This window comes from Phascolarctos cinereus, unplaced genomic scaffold, assembly GCF_003287225.1.
Source record: "Phascolarctos cinereus isolate Bilbo 61053 unplaced genomic scaffold, phaCin_HiC Scaffold_3;HRSCAF=262, whole genome shotgun sequence".
NCBI classification, from domain to species: domain Eukaryota; kingdom Metazoa; phylum Chordata; class Mammalia; order Diprotodontia; family Phascolarctidae; genus Phascolarctos; species Phascolarctos cinereus.
In genome coordinates, this window is record NW_027555736.1 from 237,507,994 (window position 1) to 237,535,124 (window position 27,131).

The 27,131-nt window shown below is 38.7% G+C and overlaps 1 protein-coding gene across 1 annotated transcript in view; it reads left to right on the top strand.

Moving 5' to 3' along the window:
• The first annotated feature begins 143 nt into the window (after positions 1-143).
• KIAA0586 (KIAA0586 ortholog) overlaps positions 144-27,131 on the top strand; it is a 117,778-nt gene continuing 90,790 nt past the window's right edge. The window contains 9 exon segments of the mRNA XM_078151515.1: positions 144-575; positions 1,503-1,771; positions 3,349-3,431; positions 9,375-9,444; positions 11,370-11,439; positions 15,597-15,771; positions 17,798-18,019; positions 22,012-22,171; positions 25,649-25,816. Of these exon segments, the coding sequence (XP_078007641.1) occupies positions 1,525-1,771; positions 3,349-3,431; positions 9,375-9,444; positions 11,370-11,439; positions 15,597-15,771; positions 17,798-18,019; positions 22,012-22,171; positions 25,649-25,816 (1,195 nt within the window). The 5' untranslated portion in view covers positions 144-575; positions 1,503-1,524.

A 27,131-nucleotide genomic window follows, 5' to 3' on the forward strand; every position in this document is an offset into this window, starting at 1 on the left:
CATTTTCTGCTCTAATGCCGTGCTAGGGATGCATGACCATTGCTAACCTACGCGCGAATCAGCCGATACTTGTCAAAAGATATATTTACCGTATTACAACGGTCTTGGGAGTTACAATTAATTGTACCACGGGTAGCGTTTCCTGGTAACTTTTCGAGCGCTCCATTTCTGGTCGCCATCGCCGTTTCATTTGCAGTGTAACCTTTACGAAGGGATGTGATTTAAAAAAAAATTATTTTTGGCCAGGATGGGGGGGGAATTAAAATCAAACAAAATTTATGCCCTTTTTTGACTCAATTGTTAGAACTCTCATGGCCGGCTTTTGTTTCCAGCCGGTGAGGGATGAGCGAACACTCCGAAGGCCTCTTGGTTGGACAGCGAAGGAGGGAGTTGCGAGGGCGCATGCGTCTTGTGTTCCGAGGCCTCGGGCTTAAAGGGAAGCTGGCGGGCAGCTGAAGTTGTTGCTAGGGTACATCGGTGGGGTGCTGACGGGTTTGGGAAGCGGAACCCGTGAGTGTGGGGGAAAGGTGCCTTGCACCCCGGGGGAGGAAGCCAGGCCGTCTCTCTACAGATTGGTTAAGTTTGCTTTTACCCCTAGATGCACTTGTGCTATGCTGCTCCCTCCGCCGCCCTGCCCTGCCCCGCCCCTGTCTGCACGTCATTTGGGCTTCTGCTTCAGATTTTCTGTCTTCTGTCATCCCCTCCCCATCTACTGACCGAGCGTTATGATTTTTGTTAGTTAGTTTGGTGTATATGTAAAGGATTAGTACTAATCTGCTCTCTTTGTTTTGAGACGCACGGGATAGCATGCTGGACCTGGGGTCAGGAAAGACCGGAGTTCAAATATACCTTCAGACGCTTCTTAGACCTTTGAAAAGTCCTTTAACCGCAGTCTGCCTCAGTTTCCTCATCTGTAGAATGGGATAATAATAGCATCTACTTTCCAGTGTTACAAGGATCAAATGATATGTCTAAAGTGCTTTGGAAGAGAGAGATAAATAATAATGGTACTGACTTCCCAAGGTTGTTGGGAGATCAACTGATATAATATTCTGCTTTGAAAAGGAACTTTTGTTGTTATTCAGGCATGGCCCCATTTGAGGTTTTCTTGACAAAGATACTGGAGTGGTTTGCCAGTTCCTTCTCCAGCTCATTTTACAGATGAGGAAACTGAGGCCAGTAGGGTTGAGTAACTTGCCCAGGGTCACACAGCCAGTACGTGTCTGAGGCCTGATTGGAGCTCGTGGAGATGTGTCTTCCTGGCTTTAGGCCAGGCATTCTATCCACTGAGCCACCTAGCTGCCTTGAAGTACTCTATAAATGAGCTTTATGATACTGTTTTTGCCCGAGTTTAAGTCCCAGTTTATTACCAGTTCATCTCAATTAGGATTCCTTTTGTTCTAGGTAGTAGTTCACACTGCATTACATTGACAGTTCACCCTTCTGAAATAATTTTTATTATCTTGAAATTTAAACTGATTTATATCCTCTCTTCTCCCCAGTAATCTTTGGTTTGAAAATTTAATGGAAACAGAAGATTATTTTCTCGTTAAGAATGGGGCTCGCCTTGTTAGCACCAGTCTTCTTCACTCCAAGGGATTTCACCCTGAAGAGCAGAGAAGTGTTAAAATACCAGTGAAGATGCTCCGTGAAATGGCTGCCCCCAGTCTTGTTAATGATTTGATGTTGCCTGAAAATGAATCAGCATACATTCCCCCTGCTTTGTCAGCAAATAAGCCGAGTCCTGCTGACTTGAATGGAATATCGAGTGGTATGTGCTTACCTGTGTTTTCTTTACTTTTTGTGACTACCAATAATTTTTATTACTTTGTTTAGTATTTGTGTTTAAAAAGTTAAAGTTACTTTCCATACAAAAATTTTAAAACTCCAATGAGTATGTTTTAAATTCTTTTTCCTTTTTTTTTTTTGGTGGGGGGGAAGTGACAATGGAAATATAAAGATTTCTCTTTTTGCTGTTTTACCCTTTGTAGTATTTGGGACAAACCATTGCTTTGCACAGGTTAGGTATTCAGTAAAGATTTGTGGTCTACTTTTTTTAAAAGTACAAGCTGGGGCGGCTAGGTGGCGCAGTGGATAAACTCTGGCCTTGGACTCGGGAGGATCTGAGTTAAAATCCACCTCAGACACATGACACTAGCTGTGTGACCCTGGGCAAGTCACTTAACCCTGATTGCCATGGCAAAAAAAACCATATAAGCTGCAAAATTTGTTTTGTTCTTAATAGAAACACTGTTGTCAAGAACAATGGAAAGACTGAATGCTTTTGTAATACCTGTGTACAGTACTAAATTCTGCATTTTGTACAATTCCCATTATGTCAGGCATTTTTTGAATGTGCAAAGCTTTTATCATTGATATATTGAAATATACTTTGTAGATTTGAGTTTCAGCTCTGGAACTGCATGGATTCTCAGAGGCTGTTTAGGTCAACCCTTTAATTTTACAGATGAGTAAATTGAGGCCCAGGAGGCTAAGGGATTTGCATTAAAGATTCTGTACGGCACAATTATGCCACAATAGTACAGGGGAAAGAACCCTGGCTCAGGAGTCGTATATCTGACTCTTGAGCTCATTTACCACCTCTGTGACACTGGGCAAATCCCTTAGCCTCCCTGTCATGTGAGGACCAGCCTTACTAAGTTTGGAAAATCTCATTACAGGAAGTTTAGCAACATTTTTTTTTCTTTGGCCACAGCAATTTTCTGTCACTTTGTCACTTTAGCTTAGTAGAAATCATTGGTGTCAAACGCAAAAAGAAGTGGCAGCCGCTAATCTGTACATAGTAGGTAGCTAGATAGCTCAATGGATAGAGTCCGGGGCCTGGATTCAGGAAGACAAGTTTAAGTCAAGCTTTAGACACTCACTGGCCGTGTGAGGTTGGGTGAGTGACTTAACCTCTGTTTACCTTAATCTACTGGAGAAGGAGTTGGCAAAACCATTATCTTTGCCATGAAACCCCATGTGGGGTCAAGAAGAGTCAGACATGAGTGCACAGCAATTCATACATAAGGATCCCTTTGAGCTGCATGTTGACTTAGTTTAAAAATGTAATATTATCTGTATTTTATTGTACTTTTATTTAATTTTGTAAATATCCCCAATTACATTTTAACCTAGTTTAGCTGCATTTGGGAGTAATGTGGACTGCATGTTTGACACCTCTGATATAGACTACATGCATTTTGCTCAACCTTTTATTTCATTTGCGCATTTGACTTTCAAAAAGGCAGTTTTTATTGCTATGGAATAATCATATACACAACTAATGTGAAAAAGATATGAGGTCCAGGTTATAAGGAACTAAAATTGACCATTGTATTTTATCAGGTACATCATATGTGGCATCTGATAGAAATCATAAACATCTGCCTAAGCCAAAAAATGTTATGGATCCCATTTTATCAGAAGAGGTAAGCAAATTAATTATCATCTTAAGTATAACATTTCAGTACTCTCAGGGAATGTTTTTGGATATAGCAAGTTTTGTTTCTGTTCAAATTTAGCTTATAGGGATTTTTTTTCCGATAAAACTTTACTTAATGGTACATACAGAATCTTCATTAAAATGAACTATTTCTACATGAAATAGAGATTATCCATTAGTAAGATAATTGCCATTTCGTGAATAATTAAAGAGGGGCACTATTTAATGGTCAGGTTACTGTTACTAATGCAAGTGTTTGTTTATCCAATTTCCAGGGCCATCCAAATTCAGCTGAGTCCTGTTTGCTGCAGATCCTTGTATTTTCCTGTGATCAGCTGTCTCTTCTACTCCTACAGTCTCTGTTCCAAATCTTCTTCTCTCTAACCTCTTTCCTCCTTGTTCCTCGCAGAAGACTTTGCCTCGTGGTTCACTGAGCAAGTTGAGGCCATCTGTCTTGAGTTCCTTTTCCCTTTTTCCGAACTTGAGATTGCCTCAGGATCAGCCCTGATTCTTTTGGTCTTGGAGATGAGCTGGCCTTCTTGCTGTCCTCGGTTAGCCCCTTTACTTCCAGCTCCTCTAGCGGCCTCTTTGATTACCTGCCTCTCCCCAGGTCCTCCTTATCCACTGGCTCTTTTCCTTAGTAGTTTTGAACATACTCAGATTTCTTCCCTTCCTAAAATATCTTCACTTAACCCTACTATCTACCCTACCGATCAACTTCTATCCATCCTCCCCTTTACAGCCAAATTCTTATACTTGTAGAAAAGTACACTTGAAAGCCTTTTACAATCCTATCTTTCCAACCAATCTTTTTTTTAAATATATATTTATTTTTAGTTTTCAACATTCACTTCCACAAGTTTTTGAGTTCCAAATTTCTCACCCCTCCCTCCACCCCAAGATGGCATGCATTCTGAATACGCCTTCCCCTGGTCTGCCTTCTCTTCTATCTCTCCCCCTCCCTTCTCTTATCCCCTTCCCCTTCTGTTTTCCTGTAGAGCAGGATAGACTTCTGTACCCCATTTCCTGTATTTCTCATTTCCCACCAACTTATCTTTTCAGGCTGCTCATACATTACTCCCTCTCGTGTACTCCATACTCCAGCCAAACTGACTGACTTGGTGATTGCTGTATACAACATTTCATCTCCTTTCTATCCTTTGCACATGCTGCCTCCCTATCCTTCCCCCACCCTCCAAATGCCTAAAATATATACCCTCATTGCCTTTTCTTCTTGGAACCCCTGGCTTGCTTCATGTCTCAACTCAAGTATCATTTCCTTCAGGAGGCCTTTTTAATTTTTCCCAGTTATTCGGGGACTTCTACCCATTATCCTCACCAGTTATTTTGAATGTATCCTCTTTTTACTTAACTTAGAACCTATTTTATGCCTCAGTGGAATATAGGCTCCTTTAAAGGCAAAGACTTTCTCACATTTGTATTCCTGGGGCTTATCCAGCAAAATGCCTGGCATAGTAGATGCTTAACACTTGTGAAACATTTTATAATTTGTAAATGGCTTTATGACATCCCTGTAAAGAAATACAAAAATGAATCCCCTTTTACTTTGACACTTCATTTTATGACTAGCTGAACTCTTTTTCTTGTCATAAATCTCTCTGACTTTGTACTTAGCAAATGGCAGAAATGAGACTAAAACCCATATAAAGAAATTACAGAATTTAAAGACAGTTCAGGATCTGGTCCAGCCCATTTTTGAAATAAGAAATCCTCTCTACATCTCCCTTCCCAGCCTTTGCTTAAAGATCCCTAATGAGGGGGGACCTACTACCTCCCAATACAGCCTATTCTGATTGAGGATAGCTGATTATTAAGAAAATTTTCCTTACATCCAGCCTAAATTTATCATCTCAACTTTAACTTACTGCTTTTAGTTCTTCCTTCTGTGGCCAGGCAGAACATTCCACTTCTACATGATAGACCTTTAGGTACTTGAGGACAGCTTTCCTGTCTCCTGCTACCTTTCACCCCTCAAGTCTTTTTTTCTCTCTTAAAAAAAGTTTTTACTTTTTATTATGAACCTAATAAACAGCACATATGAATATTTTAGTATTTAGCAATACAAAGAAAAAGGATTATATGTAAAACTATGACTCTGTTACTTTCATTTAACATAATGATGGAACTGCCCTGTTTGTGTCCCATTCTGAACTTCCTTTTGCTCTCTTCTGTATATTTTGATAATATTTCACTGATGCTCCTTTTTTTCTTCCTTCTTTCCTCCATCCCTCCCTTGCATCCTTTTTTCCTTCCAAAAGGAATAAATTTTATTTTTTTTTATGTACAATTTTGATATATTTACATGTTGGTCTATGCAGTTCTTTTGACAGCTAAGCATAGATGTCTCTTCCCTGCCCACCTCATTAACATGTGCTTTTTAAATGTTGTACCTTGAAAAACATTGTTGAATATATAATAAATGGTTACACATACAAATATACACATAGGCACTTGATCTCCTCTCCCTACCTCCATCTCTCCCTCCCTTTTTTCCTCTCGCTCTGTTTGTTCTTTTGTTCCTTCCTTCCTCCTTTCCTTCTTTCCTTCCCAGGAGGAGAGGTTGCTGAGTAATTGGAGGTAAAGATCAGGAAGTAGTAGTGGTTAGCAAGCAATATGCCTTCTCTGCCTCTAGGACTAATGCAGGCCTGCACAACATACCGCCCTCAGGATATGGGAAAAGGCAAAGTGTCACAGAGGGAAGACTAATATGTAGGAGTGTGAGAGAGAAAAAAGTTCAGGATGAAAGGAGGTTTTGTTCATTAGGCAACAGGAATTTCAGATAGCACAGTAGAAAGGTTGGAAAAGGTTGGAATAGGCCGTGAGTTAGGGTAGGATTGTTGGAATAGGGATGAGAGAATGAGAGGCGGGGATCAGGGATAGTTCTTTACCTATGCCCATATTAAGTAGTCAGTGGCCACAGAGGAGAAAAATAACATTCTCTTGGCAACCTGTTTTTCTTTGAAGTTTGTGGTTTCAAAATTTTCTACCTTATTCACACTATGATGGATGTTGGGTACTGGTTCCCAGATTACTCTTTCTTCCCCCCCCTTTTTCCCCCTATACTCTTTGGTCTCTCAGTATCTCTTTCTTTGTTGCTTACAAACATGCCTGTATCTCCCTATCCTTTAAAATAAAGCAGAACAAAAAAAAATAAACCTTTCACTTGACTCTACCATCTTTTCAAGTTAGCATCCTATATACCTTCCTTTCACAACCAAAACTCCTAGGAAAAGGAGTTTATTTTTATTTTATCTTCTTCCTTTTACTTATTAATCTCTTGCAGTCTGGCTTCTCATTTCACCATTGATCTGAAACTACTGTCTTCGAAGTTATAAATGAGCTCTGCTTTTTTTTTTTAATAAATTTTTTATTTTTTATTCTGAACTTGACAGACAACAGCAAATATAAAAATGTCCATATACAATGAAGAACTGAAAAAGAGGATTTTACATGAAACCAGAAGTCTCTATTGTCTACAGCTCTTTAAAAAAATATATTAGCATGTATTGTCTGTGTTTGTGTTTCCCTCTGAACTTCTATTCTGTGTACTTGGTAAAAAAAACCACTTCATTGATTCTATTTTTCCTCTCTTCTCAGAGTTCTGCACCTAGTTCACTGTCGTCTTCTTCTTCCCAATTTCTGCCCTTTAAAGGACTATCCCCAAGTGTGGTTGAAGTAAAGTGAGAGAGCAGGTTGAATTTAAGAAGCCTAAGGAATCCCTGGGAGCTTAGGGCAGTTGATTCGTCATTAATGTGCTTGTTGAAGCGGCCATATTATGAGTGGCTTTTAAATGTTAAACAGGATTATTTTGTTTGATGTTGTTGGTAAAGGGGAGCTACTTGAGTTTATTGAATTGGAGAGAAGCATGGTCAGACCTACATTTTAGGAAAATCACTTTAGAAGCTGAGTGGAGAGGATGGACTAGAGTGGAGAGAGATTTGAGGCAGGGAGGCCATCCAGAAGGCTGTTGCAGTAGGCGAGGCCTGAGGTAATGAGGGCTTTCACCAGAGTGGTGGCAATCTCAGAGGAGAGAAGGGAGCTTGCACACGTGCTCGCGTGCGTGTGTGTGTGTGTATGTATGAGATGTTATGAAGGTAGAAATTATAAAACTTGACAACAGATTGAATATGATGGGTGGGGGGAGAAAGTGAGGAGTTGTAGATGACACCTAGACACTTAAGTTGTGAGCCTGAGTGACTGAGAATTGTGCTGCCTTCAATAGTAATAAGAGAGTTAGGAAGAAGGGAATTTTTTTTTTTTTTGGAAATGAGTTCAGTTTTAGACATGTTGAATTTAAGATGCCCATGGGATGCCTGCTTTATTATGTCTTAGGCAGTTTGAGATGTGAGACTGAAGGTGGGGAGAGAGGTTAGGATTGAACAAATAGATCTGAGAATTATCTACATAGAGATGATAATTAAACTCTGGCTAATGAGATCACCACATGAAATGGGATAGAGGGAGAAGAGAAGAGGATCTTGGATAGAATCTTGGGGAACACCCATGGTTAGTGTGCACCTTGGATGAAGATCCAGCAGAGGAGAATGAGGAGGAGTGGTCAGATGGAAAGGAGGAGTGGTCAGATAGAGTTCAGCGTCATGAAACTTGGAGAGAAGAGAGTATTGAGAAGAAGAGGGTGATTGACATTGTGAAAGACTACAGAAAGGTCAAGAAGGATGAGGATTGAAAAAATGTCATTAGTTTGGCAGTTAAGAGATCACTGGTAACTTTTCATGACAGTACTCTCTCCTACCTCTGTGACGGTTCTTTTTTTTCTCCTTTGCTGATTTATCATCCATATCATGTCGTTTAATTATGGCTGTGTCCTGGGTCCTCGTCTCCTTAAAAATACTCTCTCACATCTTATCAGCTACTGTGTGTTTAATCATTACCGTTATGCCAGTAACTTGTAGTGCGTAGAACATAGTTGGAACTTAATAAATGATTGTTAATTGATGCAGACTAGAGTGAATGATTGTCACCTCTTGCTTTTCCCTGTCCCCTCCTCTCCCTTTCATATCCAAACAGTTGCCAAGACTTCATAGCAATTCTTGATGCTGCCTTCCTGTCTGGTCTTCTACTTTAGTATCGGCCTTTATTTTCTCTTTTAGTTAAACTTGAAAAAGGAAAAGAAGGAAGGGAAAAGCATTTATTGTGCATCCATGTGCCAGGCACTCTGCTAAGCACTTTACAAACATTATCTCATTTGCTCCTCTCAAAGGTAGGTAGTGTTATTATTATCCTTATTTTACAGTTGAAGAAACTGAAGTAGACAGGAGGTAAGTGACTTGCTCCAGGATCACACGGTAATTGTCTGAGACCAGATTTGTTGTGGGTCTTCCTGACTCCAGGCCTGGTGCTCTGTCTGTTGTGCCCCCAGTGGCCTCTAAGACTTTGGACTTGGAATCAGACTGTGTTTGAATTGTGGCTCTGGTACTTCCCAGGTGTGTGACTCTGGGAAGTCATTTACCATCTTTGCACCTCAGTTTCTTCATCTGCAAAATGGGGATTCTCATACTATCTATTTTGTAGAATTGTTATATAGAAAGTGCCTTATAAACCCTAATAAAGATTTGTTGTTGTTATGAAGAATGTGTCAGGCTGTACAGAAACAAAGAGACATCCCTGTGCAAAGTAGTAGGCAAGTGAGTCATACACAAAGAACTTTAATAAAATGAGGAAATTATTGAATGAATTTGAGAGGTCAGAATGGTCTTGAAAGCATGAAGAATGCGAAGATCATCAGCTCATTGTTAGCAGTGAGCACGTGGGAGCAATTTGCTTGCGTAATCTCCTCTCCCTTTCCCCCTCCCCATCTGACACAAAATGGTGAGCATAGTACTTACCAAAGAAACATCATCAAAATTATCTTGTTTAATGGTTTTGGTTTTTCTTTTCTGCCTTCAAGGATAACCCTAATGCTATTGCAGTCCAAGGGGTTCCTTTGGATAATGCAGATGAAAGTAATAGAGCAAAAGGTAAATGGACAAACCCCTTTCCTGGACATATTCAAAGATGTGCTAAAATCATTTTTGAGTTTTCTGTGTTCTTGTTCAAATTGAACCATAAGCAGAAGTAAGAAGATTGCTGTGTCATGTCTTATTTATAGGGTTTGTTATTCAAAACCAGCCTTAGAGGCGGGTGGCTGGCCTTGTGGCTTGAACTCAGCTGCTGAATAGGACTTGCTCGCATGTAGATTATAAATGTGTTTCCAAGGCGAAATCGAGCATTTGCGAGAGGCAGTACGGTGCAGTAGAGCAAGCACTAAAGTTGTAGTCACAGCCAGCCCTGGACTCTGCCGCTTCAATTGCCTGTGTGGCATTGGGCAAGTCACACACCCTCTCTTGGCTACAGTTTCCTCATTTCTAAAATCCAGGGAGTTGTACTAAATGACCTCTGAGGTCCGTTGACGTCAAAAGTAATTAATACATTCATTTAGAAATTTTTTTCTTTGGTGAGACAATTGGGGTTAAATGACTTGCCCAGAGTCACACAGCTGGTGAGTGTTATGTGTCTGAGACTGGATTTGAACTCAGGTCCTCCTGACTCCAGGGCTGGTGCTCTATCCACTGATACACCTAGCTGCCCCTATTTAGAAATTTAAAGACCTACTTGAGAATTTATAGTAAAAGAAAATCTCGCCATTAATGCTAGGAATATGAATTGAAGTTCTAATTTTGCTGGTTTCCTTTTTATAGATGGTCTTTTAAAAAAACAGTCAGATTTCATGTTTTCTAATTTGAAACCTACTTTAGGCCTCTTCAAATAAGCAAAATAGTTTTAATAAGTAAATACTAGGATTTTAGTTTCCTCATGAAGCAAAGAGAGCACAAATTGGAGAGGAGACTATTGATAGAAGCGTATGGTAATAGACTATTTTAAATTGCCCCTTCTTGAATCCTGAGGTATTATTTCTTTTACTTGTCAGACGGTTTGCAAATACTTAATATTGAAATTGGACTTCCAACCTACTTGTTGAAGTCTGAGTTCATATAAATCCTTTTTTTTTTTGAGGCAGTTGAGACCCAGTGACTTGCCCAAGGTCACACAGCAAGTCTGAGGCTGAATATGACTCAGGTCCTCCCGACTCCAGGGACAGTGTTCCATCCACTGTGATACCTCGATGCCCCTGGCTCATATATATCCAAACAGGGAAGCCCTCTTAAGTTTATCCATCAATGGAAGAGTTGACAGACTCCTTCCTTTTTTTTTTTCCAAGAGGAGTTTAGGGAGCTGGCCACTCCTCTCTTTTTGGGAATGAACAAAAAATTCTTATTCTAAAGTTCCTAAGATTTTACTAGGTCACATTGTTGTATGTGTCTTTTGTCAGTCTGCAGAACTGTTGCATTCTCTGAAACCTGCCAGTTCTTGCACTTTAAGCAAAAAAAAAAGGGATACTGAGATGGACAAAAGGATTTATTTGCCTATGGTTGTTCAGCTTCTTTGATGAACTTTACTGGATTTGGGCAATTTGCCTTTGCTGGATTGGTTCCAGGATCTGCTCTTGATATAATTTTCCCCTGTGTGGTTATAGTTGTGAGATGGAGTATCTTTTTTAATTACCTGGCCTCAAAGCCAAGAAGAGTTGGGTTCTAATCTGGCTTTGTTACTGGCTTTGTGACTTTAGGCAAGTCACTTAACTTCTCTCTGCCCCAGACTACACTAGAAAACTAAATTTCAGATCTTCCTCACAAGAAGTTAACAGGTCTGGTTAAAAAAAATTGGTTATGGTTATTAAGTGTTTTACTGATGTGATTTGGTTGCTGGCCATTGTGTATGAAGAATCCATATTGCTGAGTCCTTCAGTATATATTGAAGTATTATTTAGGAAGAGAAATTTATGCTTTGAGCGGATACTTTGAAATCTTTAATGTTTCTGAAATATTTATTTTTTGTTTTGCAGCAAATGATATCTTTATTTCTCAGTATACTGTTGGCCAGAAAGATGTTCTAAGAGCTGTTTTAAAGCAAAAGTAAGTTTGAATTGAGAAATTAAATTTGCACTGCCTTTTGTTTTCCCTGCTTCCGTCCCAAAGTAATAGTTTTTCAATTATGCTTTAGACATTGACAGAAATTGCCCTTTATACTTCATCTAATTTGCCTTTAAAAGAAAATAGTCAGGTTTAGAGAATCCTCTCTGCCCATTGGCTGGCTTTTTCAGACTCAGTGTGCCCAAAAAAGAGAGAGAAATCCGATATCCTTTTTAAAAAAGGTATTGGCCATTTTATTTTAAAAATGTTGTTATTGCATTTTGTTTTTTGCAATATGTTCTTTTCAGAAAATATCCTTCCCCCTTCCCACTAGCAAGCTTTCCCTTTACCAAACATTAAAAAAAATTTCAGCAACGCCATCTGACACTTCACTGACAACTTACATGAAATTTCTCACCCATAGTTCCTCTCTTTTCGAGTGAAATAAGGAGAGGTATATTTTTGAATTTTTTTCCTCGAGGCCAAGCTTGTTCAGTATATAATTATGCAGTGTTCAGTTTCATTTTATTCTTAGCTAAATTGCCTCTTCCAGTAATGTGCTGACAGTATATTTAATTGATATCACAAGCATCTGCTGTGTGCCTAGCATCGTGTGATACAAAAGAGGTATAAAATATGGTCCATCACTTTATTGTTGTTGTTGTTATTGCTTTTTGGTGAGGCAGTTGGGGTTAAGTGACTTGCCCAGAGTCACAGCTAGTGAGTGTTGTGTGTCTGAGGCCGGATTTGAACTCAGGTCCTCCTGAGTCAAAGGCCAGAGCTTATCCAGTGCGCCACCCAGCTGCCGTTGTCCAACACTTTAAGGAGCTTCAAATCTATTTGGGGAGAAAGACCTATACATGTAAGACAACAAGTGAATAAGACAGTATTAAATATAAAAGGATTTTGCATTCATGTAATAAATACCAAACTGTGACATAAAGACAGTTTGATGATAAGGTCATATCTTAATGGAGACGGTATGGTACAATGGATAGGGAGACCTCGACTCAAATTCTGCCTTTTATATTTAGCTCTGCGGCCACAAGCGAGTTATTTAATTTCTCTTATTCACAGTCACCTCTCCAAAACTATAACATATATGACCTGCTTTCTGTGTCTAATGGGGAGTTCACTCAGGAATTTGCATACTGACAAAACCACATGTTCTTGACATACTGATGTATAATTAGTGCTTCTTAGAGGTAATAAGTGAAATTAAATGAAAAAGGAATTCAAGGAAGTGTTGAGGGGTGTGGATGAGAGGGAAATGTGTTTTCTTCTATCTTAGGGATCTTGCCATCGGTTCCTATAATGTTGTCATGTAGTAGTTGAGTGATTTCGCGCACTCCCTTTAGAGAGGACATGTTGGTTACTTGGTGGTTAAATGGAAAGATGAGTACCAAAATAATTCTCCTAACCAGGAAGCTACCAATGAGCTAAAAACCTGGGATTTCAGCTTGTTTGAATGAATTTCAGTTGGAGCTAGGCCATTTTGAAGTTTTTTTGGAAAAAGATAGCATTTTCTTTTGTGATCATATGGGACCAAGATACGCTGAAGGGCTGGGGCAGCGGCAGGGTGGTCAGAGAAGAGAAATCATGGTGGGCTGAACTGCATTGGAGAAAGTTAACTAAGAAGGATCATAGAATTTAGAGGTAGAAGGACCATCAAATTCATCTAGGTAAATGGCCTCATTTTAAAGATGAAGAAATTGAAGACTGGGAAATTCAAGCAGTTTTCCCAGTTTCAGGAGCCATCTAGTCTGTACTGAGTATAATTGTTTTAGATGTTCTTTTAATTACTTGTACCTTACTATTGTTATTTCCATAAATATTCTTTTTCCTTGATCTTTACTACTTTAAAGCATGAGCATGGTTTTCCTGAGATAGTCAAGGACAAAAAAGGAAAAAAGGGATTGAGTAGCAGTCAGTCAATAAGCATTTTTTAAATACTTATTAGTCACTGTAGTAAATTGCGTAGAAAGGAAAAAAAAACATGGTCCTTGTCCTCAAGGAGCTACGTAACATTTTTTTCTCTCTTTTTTTTCTTTTGCTTTTTTTTGGTGAGGCAGTCAGGGTTAAGTGACTTGCTCAGGGTCACACAGCTAGTAAATGTCAAGTGTCTGAGGCTGGATTTGAACTCAGGTCCTCCTGACTCCAAAGCCAAAGCACCTGACATTCTAATGCAGGAGATAACATGCAAATAATGATGCAAATAATGTTGTACGTAAAAGATATATATATATATATATATATATATATATATACTGTAAATTGGATGTGCTTGGAGTAGAGGCAATTTGGGGGAATCAAAGGAAAACAGGTTGCCAAGAGAATGTTTTTTTCCCCTTCTGTGGCCACTGACTACTTAACATAACGCATAGGGCAAGAACTGTCCCTGATCCGCACCTCCCATTCTCTCATAGCTAGTGCGGCAGGGGCACAGAGATAGAGAATGGAGTGTAGTGTTTGAAGAAGAGCAAGGAGGCCGGTGTACCTAGATTTTAAAGTACATGGAGGTTTTTGAAGCAAATGAAAGGAGAGAAAGTGTATAGGCCTAGTATAACCTTTCTCAAGGAATTTAACCAAGAAAAGGAGGAAGGTTATAGGATGGTAGCTGAACAGGCATGATTGCATTGAGTGAGGATTTTTTTAAAGGATGGAGCTGATGTGGGCATATCTGTAGGCAGTAAAAATGAGCCGGTAGTACAGATTGATGATTAGAGAGAGAAGGAACAAAAGAAGAGCCAGTCTGCTAGAAAGGATGGTTGTAAGGAGAAGGGCCCCCTTTTCATATGAGAAAAGGAAGATGTTTGACTGATGTGAAATGAGGAGGAGAGAAAAGGTAGCTCTCAGTGAAATTGCTTCAATTTTTTTTTGGTGAAGAATGAGGAAAGGTGCTTAGCTGGCAATGTGGAGGTCAGGAGTGCCATGGAAATGAGGAGAGATAAGAATGTTTGGAACAACCACTGTGGTGAGTGGGACAGCATATTGTTTGGGGATGTCTTCCTGTAGTGATGGCCCAGTTGAGATTAGGTAAATATAAATTTGTGATGGACCTGGTCAGTGCAGTTTTGTGATTTCCTCCAGCTTTGCTCAGCAGAAAGTAGATATGTATGAAGGAAGTGGCTGGTGGAAATAATCCAAGGTTAGGGTTTGGCAAGACATGTTAGGTGATAGGATAGGGGCGAGGAATTGGAGTGTGGAGGATAGTGTAGAGTTGAACTGATTCACCGAATGGTTGAGGTAGGTGAGGGAGGAGAGGATAGCCAGTGCAGGGGTAGTGATTGGAGATCATGGTGAGGACAAAGAACAGGATTAGGGGTGTAAGGAAAATGGGAATGGTAGAGAATTATGATGAGATGGTGGCATTAGGTCCCTTTGGGGAATCAGAGCTTTGGAGTGATGTTTTGGGTTCTAGTTGGTTCAGCTGTATTAAGTCAGATTGCCTATTTTCCTTTCGAGTATAGGAAAGGGCTAAGGGAGCAGTTTTCTACTGTCCTCTGAGAAAGCTATAACATCTTAGAGCAGATTCCTTAGAAAGCTTCATGGAAGAGAAAATTTGGGTTAAATATGGATGTGTCTGGAGAGGAATGAGGAAGGCATGGCAAATGACGGGAGAAACATTAAGGGAGATATGAGCATGGTAAGAAACACTTGCTGTGTTTAGTATGTAGCTTTTGGGTAGGGGGGTTAAATGATATAAACAGGTAGCTTTTGAATGTGAAAACTGTTTTGTTTTATTTGATAAGTTTTTGGGAACTTAGACCCTTAAGGGGGAAAAAATCCGAATTATTTAGCTCTCGAGTGCCACTTAACTTGTTATGTGTCTGTACTTGTTTATATATGTTTCTTTCTAACTTTAAATCTTTTATATATGAAAGTCCTGTTTCCTTAGATATTAAGTTCCTTGAGGACAGAGAGAATGATTTTTCTTTCTTTTGTGTCTTTTTATAGTGTCTAGAAGTTGTGTCTTACACACAATGAGTTCTTATTTTAATAAAGAAATTGTTGATTGAATAATTTTGGCAGTGATGCCCAGTAGAGAAGAGTGTGCATAAGGAGTAAACAGGCAGATTGAATAAAAAAAATTAAAAGATATTTATTGAAATATTCTTGATGTTTCTCATTTAACTTTTTGGGGGTTGTTTTATTTACAGAGTCCAACACTCACCTACTTTTAAAGAAGTGAAAGTGCAGCTTTTAGAAGATGCATGTACAGTAAAAGACCCTGTTTCTGTGGAGATGAAATCGCCATCCAGTGGAATCGATTCTGCTTCAACTGTGGCCGCAGCAACGGCTGCTGCCATTGCAACAGCAGCTCCACTGATAAAAGTAGGCTTCTTCAGCAGATTTATAATTACTATAGATTTATAATCTACAATTATATACTTATCATTTGTAATTATGTAGTATTTGTAATTTATAATAATATAGTAATTTATAATTACTATAGATTTAAAGCATATTTCTCAAAACTTATACAACAGATGGCTGCGTCCTACTCCTGACCTAGGCTAGGCCTTGGAGATTTCTTGTTATTCTAGAGGGAAAAGTTGCCTGTTTGCTATTTCTTGCTTGCCAGTGGTGGTATGGATTGCCTACCTACCTCATGGTGATGGTGAGATCAAATGCAGTCATTCTTCATTGCCATTTGCTTTTTGCTTCTTAGCTACTCTAAATATTTTTATTTATTCTCTAATTTTTAAAAATTTAGTTTTATTCTGAACTTAAACACCATGAAAAATGAACATTTACATATACACAGCAGAACTCCAAAAAGTATTATGAAACTATGAGTTTTCATTTCATATCATTTACTTTTTTAAAAAGTATGTAAACATGTTAATTTCAAAACTGTCCTGCCTTGTATGTACTTTCTTCAGAATGCCCATCTTTTCTCTTCTCTGCATTTTAAAAATGTTTCACAAACTTTTTTTTCTTTATTTTTTACATTTCTATTGCTAATGCTCCCTCTCCCTTCCTTTGCTTTGCCCCCAATTAAAGACAAGGAAGGAAAGGAAGAAAAACCGTCTTAACACATAAGCATAGTAAAAAAAAATCCAACAAAAACAGCCACGTCCACATAGTGCCCCACGTCAACAATGTATGTCTCTGTGCCTTGAATTCATCCCCTCTCTATCAAGAGGTAGGGACGACATCAGATTTAAGTCCTTTGGAGACAAGATTGCTCGTTGGGTTTTGCAGAAGTTTTTCAGAGTTGTTTGTTCTTACGTTGGGTCATTCAGGTATAAATTATTCTCTTGCTTCTTTTCACTTACTCTGCATCCATTCATATAACTTAAGAGTCTTTGAAAACATCTTTCACGATTTTTTACTGCCCAGTAATATTTCATTTTATCAGTATACCACGATTTGTTCAGCCGTTCCTCAATTGATAGGCATCCTCTTAGATTTCAGTTCTTGGCTTTTCTTTTTTTCCCCCTTCAGGATCAGGAAGTTTGTTTTGCTTATGACTGTTCTCTTTTTGGTGTTATACTTCCTCTTTTTCATGGTATGATCTTAAATTAGTAGAATTTTTCATTAGTTAGTTTGACCTTTTCATAGTACTCTTTAAATCAATCAATAACCATTTAAGCTCAAATACAAAGAGAAAACAGAAATAATCCATGCTTTCCAGAAGCCTATGTTCTGTTAAGGAAGACTACACATCTTTTCTTTTTCTCTGTAGCTAGGAAGATCAAGAAAGGTCTCTTATATATCCTTTTCTCATTTTTTTCTCTGCTGGTGTTTATGTCTTTGGTTTCTTGGTATCTTATTTTTCTAACTAGCGTTTCTTGTACTACGTAATGGCAGAAAAGTGGGAAGAACGTACTTGCTTTACCCTTATACTTAATATAAACTTACTTTTAGGGGCAGCTAGGTGGTACAGTGGATAGAGCACGGCCCTGGATTCAGGAGGACCTGAGTTCAAATCCGGCATCAGGCACATAACACTTACTAGCTGTGTGACCATGGGCAAGTCGCTTAACCCCATTGCCTAGCCAAAAAAATATGTATGTGTATATACATATATATATATAAACTTACTTTTAACACTAGGCTACTCAGAATACGTATTTGTCTCTAACCTTAGAATGTAAGTCCATTTTGAGTAGCCTAGCATGGTGCACATCACATAGTGGCTGTTTAATAAATACTTGTTGGTTGATAATACCTCCTTTGTTCTGGGTACAACTCTTGTCCTCAGAGAGCTTTAGTTCTATGTAGGGAGAGACATGACTAAATATATGTAAAACATATGCAGATATTTGTATTTGATATGTTGTTGATAAATGGTGATCTGGTAATTAATATTAATATAAGAAATTCTGGTTTTGCTATGTTTTTCTTGTTTTAGGTACAGAGTGATTTGGAAGCAAAAGTTAATTCTGTATCGGAATTACTCAGTAAACTCCAGGAGACAGATAAACAATTGCAACGTGTTACAGAGCAGCAGAAAAACATTAAAATTCAGCCTGAGAGATCTTGTTGCCAAGACCGTGAGAAGCAGTTTGACATGTTTATAGGGCAACACCTTAGGCATCTGGAAAAAATACAACAACAACAATTAGATATTCAGGTATCTTAATTCAAACTAGATTATATTTCTATATTTCTTATTACTTTATTATCTTAAACTGATAAATAACCATTATTAAAATCTTTAATGAAGTATTACCTATAACTAGTTTAAAGTCCTAGTTAATGTCTACTAATGTGCAAAAAATTAATATATAAAAAATCTGAGAATCTCTTTTGAGTTTACAAGGCAAAAGGTGGCCATCACTGGCAAAAATTTAAGTAATTTTTGTTAACCTTTTTATAGACCCTGACATATTTTTTCCAAATAGTTGCAGGTTGTTTTGCCTTTCTTGTAGGGGTTATGATGATACTAAGTATTTTTTAAATGTGTACCTTACAAGATTAAATTTAATTCCAGAAGTGTTTGTAAAGTACTTATTAAGTATAGCCATTGTGCTGTGTGCTGAGGATATAGACAAAAACAAAGCAGTACCTCGTCTTAAGGAGATTTTTTTTTGGGGTGGGGAGGGGATGGTGGTAGAGGGAGGATGCAAAATGGACACGGGTAAGTACAGTAAAAAGAAAATTGAGAAGAGAGAAAACACTAATACCTGGCAGCACCAGGAAATGCCTTATAAAGGAGGTGGCACCTAAGCTAAGCCTTTCAGGAAGACAAAGATTTTGAGAAGCAGAGATGAGTATAGAGTGCATCCCAGGCTTGTACATTTCTCTGGACCAGTGTTAGGGGTGGGAAATGGAGTGTCAAGTTCCAGAAAAGCTACTAATGAATTTGACTGGGTTGTAGAATTCATGAAGGGAAATAGTATAAAATAAGGCAGGTGGGAACCAGATTGTGTAGGTGGTAAATACCAGCCTGGGGAATTTGTATTTCATTCTGTAGGCAATGGGGACCCAATGAAGGTTTTTGAGCAGAGGAATCAAATGGTCAGAGCTGTGTCTCAGGAAGACTATTTTGGCAGCTGTATGGAGGGTGAATGAAGAGGCAAGAAACTGCAAGCAGGGAGACCAATTAAGCTGTTATTATAATCAAGGTGAGGAATAGTGAATGCCTGAATGAGGTACTCATGTTCATGAGAGTGGAAAAAAAGGGAATGGATGTGAGATGTTGTGATAGTAGAATGGATAGAAGTTTACGAATAATAGGAGAGAGTAATGTAGAAGGAAGAGTTAAAGATGAGTCTAATATTACAAATGATGATGCCAGCAACAGAAATAGAGAAGTTATTTAGGGGAGAAGTTCTGTTTTTAAACTTGTTGCGTTTGAGATAGTTGTGGAATATTCAGAAGGCAAATGATGATTTGTACCTGAAATTCAAGAGAAACACTAGGCAAGGATTTCAGTAACATGTGAATAGATGCAGGTGATACTTAACCTGTGGGAACTGATGGGATCTTTAAGGGATAGGTTGTAGACTCAGAAGAGGTCAAACCCTTGGGTAGTAACCACACCAGGGAGGCAGAGGCGGATCATGAGGAGGAATATTGAGAAGGAAGAGTTAGAAATCAGCCCATCAAGAAGCATTTATTAAGTGTCTGTGATGTGCCAGATATTGTGCTAGGTGCTACAAAATACAAAGAATGAAAGAGTTCTTACTCTCAAGGAACTTCCATACAGGTACGTAGGTAAGTATGTAGAAAAAACATAAAGTGAACAAATGGCAGTAAATACATGACAGAAAAAGAACTAAGGGCATAGTGGCTTATTTTCAGAAATCTCAGCTTACTTCTCCATTATTTCTCAAGTTACGTGACTGCTCTGTCCACACGACCGTCGGGATTTGCCGCAGAGGTCTCTCCTTTACTTCCACTATGCACCGAGTCTCTCTACTTCGGGTCACTTCACCTGGTGGAAGGGGAAGAAATCCTAAGTTGCATGGGTGGCCTGAAATCAAGGCAGGGCGCGCCTTCCCAAGAGCCCAGGACTCCGTCCTTCCACCTGGTCACGTTTTCCCAGCCAGTGCACCAAATACGGTGTGCTATAGCTACCCAAAAATAACACTCAGAGATTTTCTAGGTATAAAGTGAAAGATTTATTACGTTCTCGCGAGAAGCAGGCGTCTGCTTCGTCAGGCAGTCCGAGCGAAGCGAGGTGAGGCACAAAGGCCAGAACAAAGGTTATATAGTCCTAACACAGAGACACCCACCCACCACTGTCATTGAATTCCCATTGGACAGGAATTTCAGCCTTACAATCTAAAACGCGAAAATCTACCCCAGAAACAAGGAATCTCATTATAATACTACCAATCCTAGCTATTTTATCCTTTTTTAGCATTAGCCATTACCTAATGCTGATGTAACAGTACAAATCATGTGTTTTCTAGGAACCTGAAACTTAGGCCTATTCAGGCTAGTGCAATCAACCTTGAGTTTGTAACAGTCTACAAAATTGCTACACTCAGTCCATCTGAGAGATCTCACACTGTTTACGTTGTCTCACTCATCTGTTTTTGGTGGTACCTGACTACTACACCCTTTGGTAGTCGTGAACCCATGTGCTGTGTCTTTGTTTTTTCTTATTTTTACATGAAGCTTTTTCTGCTAGCGCCTCCCTTCCTCCCTTCTCAAAATTACCTTGTGTTTATTTTGTATGTATTTGTGTGTGTACATATTATCTCCTTTGATAGATTAGAATCTCTGTAAGGGCAGGGACTTCAGTTTTGTCCTCATATATCCATTGCTTAGCAGAGTATTTATTTAGCACATAGCAGACAGGTAATAAATTCTTGTTGATTGATTGATTGTATGTTTGTCTACATGCTGCTCTAGATCCTGCATATAGAGAATATCAAACGGAATTTTTGATGGAAATTCTGTTTTAGCCTACATTTGCCTGTCTGACCATGAGAATCTGAGCTAAATCTCCCATTTGTAACAAGACTGCTCAGCAGCTGACACTAGGATTTTATAGTGCGTAGAAATTGTTTTCTAGCTTTAAAATCTTATCATAGTACTAACAAGGTCCTTATTAAAGTTATGGTGTGTAGCAGTTATCTGTATACTCTTAAGGCATAGAGATTGCTCTGGGTCAGATAGGTATCAGGCTCGATCAGATAGTGCAGGTTCAGATCAGAGTGAAATGGGCCACTTAAACCATCTCACATCCAAAAAAAAAGTATGTTGACAATATCATGGAAAGGCTGTCCAGCAGGGATTTGGTATTGGTTTAGTTGGGCAAAGCTTCCTTGCCTCTACTTTTTTCATGGTTGCATGTATCATGGCTGAGGAATGAGCTGATTCCTGTGCTGCACTTTTGTCCTTGTGTAGTCAGGTAGCTATGTCAGTGGCTTGGACCAAGTAAATTTTATTGCCTTTTCAGAAAAAAAAAGCCCAGCCTGTGTGGATTAAATGTTGCTCCAGAAGATCCCGCCTCTTGGTAGCAAAAGATCCTTCTAGGATCTTTTCATCACTAGCCATTACTAGATAACTCAGCATCTGTTGCCAGAAGGTTAGCTTGGGCAGTGCTGGAAGTGCAGTTTAGTATAGGTAAAAGCAAAGCAAAGACAAAGGCAGCCAGAAAAGATAATAAGCAAGGGAGGAGTCTCTTGAAGTGATACCCTGGATAAGAATCGCAGCAGAGACCACAAAATCCAGGTCTGGCCTTTTCTTTTGGAAAGGACTGAGACTTAAATCTCAGTGACTGGGTATATGTAGCGAGTGAGGCCAAAGGTTTGTTGCTTATAGTGGGTCTTCTGATGCAGAGAAGTATGGATGAACAGGAGCCTTACCAGGAACATTGAGGCCATATTGTAGAGGAGGATGCTTGGGGCACAGCTACCATTCCTCATTCTAGGTCAGAGTCAGTACAGCAGGTGTCCAGCTCGTGCTTCAGTGCTAAGACATTAAAATGTAATTGGGCGGTGTTTGGCATCACACTGTTCTTTGTTTAACCATTTTTGAGGAATGTACTTTCTAGAGGGTTTTGTTTGGTTTAAGTTAGGAAGCATCTGTAGTCTCAAGACAGAATTAATCTCCCCCCAAAAAAATGCATTTTAAAAAAGAAAGTCATAAAACAATTTTGTCTTCTAGAACCATTTAATTACCTCTGCATTCAACACTGGCAGATTCCAGCCTGTCAATGGGCCACCTTCCAATCTAGTAGAAAAATCATTTGTAAAATCAGAACTTCAACGTCCTGTTACCAGTAACCATTCTTCACATCACAGACACACAGAGCTTCCTAGTCAAGGTAAATAGTGTTAAATTCAGTGAGTCATGTCTGATACTGATTCAGTTCTCAATCTTGATGAATGTTATTTTCATTAAATTAATTTTCTTGCTTTTTTCCTGTTTTTTTGACCTATTTTTCTATACAAATGAGTAGCAAGTGACTACAATATTGTGTTAATTAACCTATATTACTTTTTTGATGTTTCATGAAATTAGTTTTCTTATCTTTTGTGTGCATTAGCAAGTATCTGTTGTCGGACATTGTGTTAGTGTTTTGGAGACAGAGGTACAAAGAATGAAATAATTTTACTCTAAAGGAGCTGTTAATACCTCTTTGGTCAAAATAGAGTGTGTAAGTCCCAGTTTGTGCAATTAAAACTGATACTTCAGTGAATCGTATAAGCTGATTATTGGTATTGCTATTATTAATGCAGATCACAGGTTATATATACCCTCTTATCCTTTGTGGCTTACGTGCATGTCCTCACAGAAATCTTCCACAGGGGATCTGTGCAGTCAGCTAGATACTTTCATCTAGGTCTTTTTTACCTTTTGTAAGTACTAGTGCAACAATCTGTCCATCGATGGTATTTATGGCTCCATAAAGTTCCTCTTTGATGCCTCATTGTGAGAGGTGAGCCTGGATTTTCAAAGTCTGTGCCAGTAGAGCTTAAACTCTGAAAGGGTCTACCCAGGAGTGTGCCGGAGCCAGCTATAGCAGAAATTGAGGCTTGGTTTATTTTTCTTGTTGATTGTCTAGACTTAAGAAATTGTCAGTAATATAGCTTAAACTTAAGAATGTATGTGTATACATACTTTCCCCTTTCTCTCTACTTCCCCCTACCCCCTCCTGCCCAAGGTCAGGCTGTATTTACCAGCACTCCTTTGTATTGCTCCATAAAAACTGGTTGAGCTCAACTGTAGTAGAAAGCTCAGGGAATGAAGTTATCACCAGACTGGAGGCCTGGTAAGTCTAGGGCAGTGGTGTCAGAATTAGATTAAAAATGAATCCCTGCCAGCAGGTGGCATATTGACTTAAAAAACCACAAATCAACATTATATTTTACTGTATTTTTATTTGTTTTGTTGAACCATTTCCTAGTTACGTTTTAATCTGTCTCAAACCACTGAGGAATCTTGTCGCCTGCTGGGAAGTTTGACACCTCTGCTGTACAGTAGCAACAACAACATTTAGATAACGCTTTAAGGCTTACCAAGTGTTTTGTAGACATCTACTGTTTGATTTGGACCTCATGACACCTCTGGCCTTATAATACCAGAACAACTTCAGATAAATCTGTCTCTGTGACAGAACCAGTTTGCTGTTTAAAGACCAATGAAGAGAAAGCTCATCACCAGTAGGTTGGTCGATGAATTCTTTGGCCGTGACATCCCATGTGACAGAATAAAATTTAAAATGACCCTCCTTCTTGTATGTTCCCTTTCTACTTCTGCAGTGACATTGATAGAACAGCAGAAAGGAATGCCAGGAACCTCAGTTTTTAGACTATCTATAATCATTAACTTAACTTTGGATACTCTAAAGATTTGATCTTTGGCCAGTGAGTGACCCACAGTGACCCAACAAACTATTGTCACTACCTTGATATTAGCATTCTTAGGCTAAATGAAACTAGAAGATAAAAGAAATAGCTAAAGGGAAGGTGGCTCACAGGTTCTCCTTGTACAGGCAAAGGAGTTGATTTTATTATTGATAGTGACTTAAGTGCAAGGTGGGTACAAGAGAAAATAGTGGAAAGTAAATTTTGGGTTTAAGCAATAAAATAGGCCAGAGCTTGCAGATTGCTTACTCGGTAGCTTTATGCCTATATGTTATCACGCATGACCTTCGTTTTGGACTCTCAGCATGACCCCCTAATATGCTAAATAAAGATATGACAAAGGTACTAATGCAAAATAAGATAGGAGCCTAGAATAACTGGGCCAGATTAGGTTTACATAGAAGAAATCCAGGTTAGAGAGGAAGCAGAGAACAATTATACAACAGTATCGTGAAGTCAGTTTTGAAAGACTTAAGAACTCTAGCAGCATCAAGTAACCAACCACGATGCTAGAATTCTCCCGATGCTCCCTATTTCCTGACAAAGAGGTGCAGATGAGGTATATATTTTCTAGACATAGCCAATATAGGATTGTGTTTTGCTTGAATTACATATATTTGTTACGAGGGTTTTGTTTCTTTTTCGTTGAGGGAGAGGGAAGTAGGGGAGAGAAAATAGATTTTTGTTAATTGAAAAAAATTTAATTATAAGAATAAAGCAAGAAATCGGTTCTCAGAACAGTTGAATAGAAGATGCCAAAGGATTTAGAAAAATCACAAAAAGGCAATTGAGAATATAGCAGTAACTACTGATGTGTATAGGCCTCCTTTCTTTTCTCTTTAAAATCTTTGAGAGTGATCTGTGTGCATATCAGGGGTATTCTTGATGAAAACAGAAAAGGAGAACAAGAAGGATTTTGTGAACAAAATTACATAATCTCAGAATTGGACAGTACCTCAAAAGCCATCTAGCCCTTTTCAAACTTAAAAAGGAATCCCCTCTGGAATGTACTTTACCAGTGGCCATTCAGCTTTGGCTTGAAGAGCTCTATGGAAGGGGAAAACATTTTTTTTAAGGCTTCTTCAAAGTCTGTTTCACTTTGGATGCTTTTAATGCTTAGAAAGTTTGTGTTATGTAGATTGTGAACTTTTTTTTTAATTTTCCTTTTATTACTCTTGGTTATAGCCTCTAGGACGAAGTGGAACAAGTCTGATTTTTTTTCACCTGTCTGCCCTTTAGATACATGAAGACCACTAACTGTTAAGTCCCCCTGAGTTTTCTCTTCTATGGTCTAAACGTCCCCAGTTCCTTCAGGCAATTCTTGTATGGCATGATCTAAAGGCTCTTTGTTATCGCAGTTGCCTTCCACTGGATACTCTTCAGCTTCTCAGTGTTCAGGAAGATCTGAGTTCTAATCCTGTGTCAGACACTTACTAGATATGTGACCTTGGACAAGTCACTTAGCCCTTAGTTTCCTTATCTGTAAAATGAAGATAATAGAACCTATCTCATGGGGTTGTTATAAAGATCAAATATCTGTAAAGTGGTTTGTAAACCTTAAAGGACTATATAAATGCTAGCTATTATTATTATCATTATCCTCATTTTTATTATTAATGCTACCAATAACCCAGGCATTGTACAGATGAGGAAGCAGATGCCCAGAGAGTTTACTTGCCCACAAGTGACTTGTCTAAAGTCAAAACAAGTAATAAGCAATAGTGGCAGAATTTGAATCTTGTTCTTCTGACTCAAAATGCGGTGTTCTTTTCACTATTTCATACTGTCTCTTCAGTCAGTTCTGCTTGCTTTGCTTTTGGTTTTAATGGTTACATACTTACATCTTGGTTACATTGTAAAAATATTTAAACTAGGACAACTTAAAAATGCAAAGGTATTTTATTGCTAAGGTTGCTCTTCCTTCTGCATTTAAGCATATTTAAGGCAAGTTGAAGATTTGGGATTTGACAATCAAAAATCTCCACTTGAGACCCCAGCACCCCGAAGATTTGCTCCTATACCCGTTTCTAAAGATGATAAAATCTCCAAGAGTGCAAGACCTGGGGAAGAAAAGGAAAATTTACAGATATTATCTTGCAAAGGTAATAGACTTGTAACAATTTGCCTTTGTTTTCTTTTATTTCTGTGCCATTGAAAGTTGTAAACACTGGTTGAATCTCAACTATCTGCTAAAAATCTCCTACAATAGTTTCTACTCATATTTTTGAATTCATATTTATAAATTTGCAGTCTGTTAGTATAGCCTTTTTCTGATTGCTGTTGGTTTAATGTCAATGGGAGGCATTTTGCTCGATGGCTCCAATTTTGGAATTGCCCGTTGATGAGGAACATATTTGTCTTTCAACACATATCGCGACACCATGCTGTGATAGGTTCAGCATTTTCCTTATTCAACTTCCTTGACTTCCCTGACACAGTTTCTTGCCCCATGCAGTCTGATTGGCCCCAGCTTCCCTTCTGGTCTGGGAGCATAAAAAGTCCCAGTCCCATGTGGTGGCTACCTTCTCAGACTTGGTGAGTGACTGAGACCACATGAGTTACCATCCCCTGATAACACATTGACTAGTCTTGCTTCTGGATGGAGGGCTAAGGCCAGAGAAGCTGAATGCTCTTGTAACCTTGATGTGCCCTTGCTGTGTTGAGGCATAACAAACATCATTTGTTCAGTGACTCATGAGTGCCTTTCCCAACCCCTCTTAGTTCTAGTGCCTTCCTTCTGTTAATTATTTCCCATTTATCCTTTATGTGGCTTGTTTATATATGTTTGTTTGTTGTCTCCTCCTTTAGATTGTGAGCTCCTTAAGGGCAGAGATTGTCTTTTGCCTCCTTGTATCCTTAGTAGTGCCTGGTGCATACTAGGTACTTAATAAATATTTGTTGATTACCTTATTCCAACTAAGAGGTTCTAAGAGGAGCTAAGACCACTTGAACATACACAGATCTGAAAGGTTGTATTTGACTTGTATGAATTGATTCTTTTGGATTTAGGACTTTAAGACTTAATAGTTTATGTCATATACTGTGACATTTGTGCCTAGCAGTAACTATACTGGAATTATCTGTATATTCTTCATCATTTTCTTCATTACTGAGTAATTAATACAGATTAGTAATAGAATCAGAAAATCCAAAACTTGTTAGGGATTCTAGAGTTTATCTGAACGGTCAGCACAGGAATCCACTCCACAGAATGTCCAGTAGCTGATCAGCTAACGTCTATGTTAGGGCTCTGACTGATGAGGAGTTCGCTGCCTAACGGGACAGTTTGTTTCATTTTCAGACGGCACTAGTGGTTAAGAAGTCAACCTTCTCCTTACCTTCTGCCCTCTTTTCACCTTTAAAGCCATACAATAGAAACTCAATTTCCCTTTCATATGATATCCGATTGTATGTTGG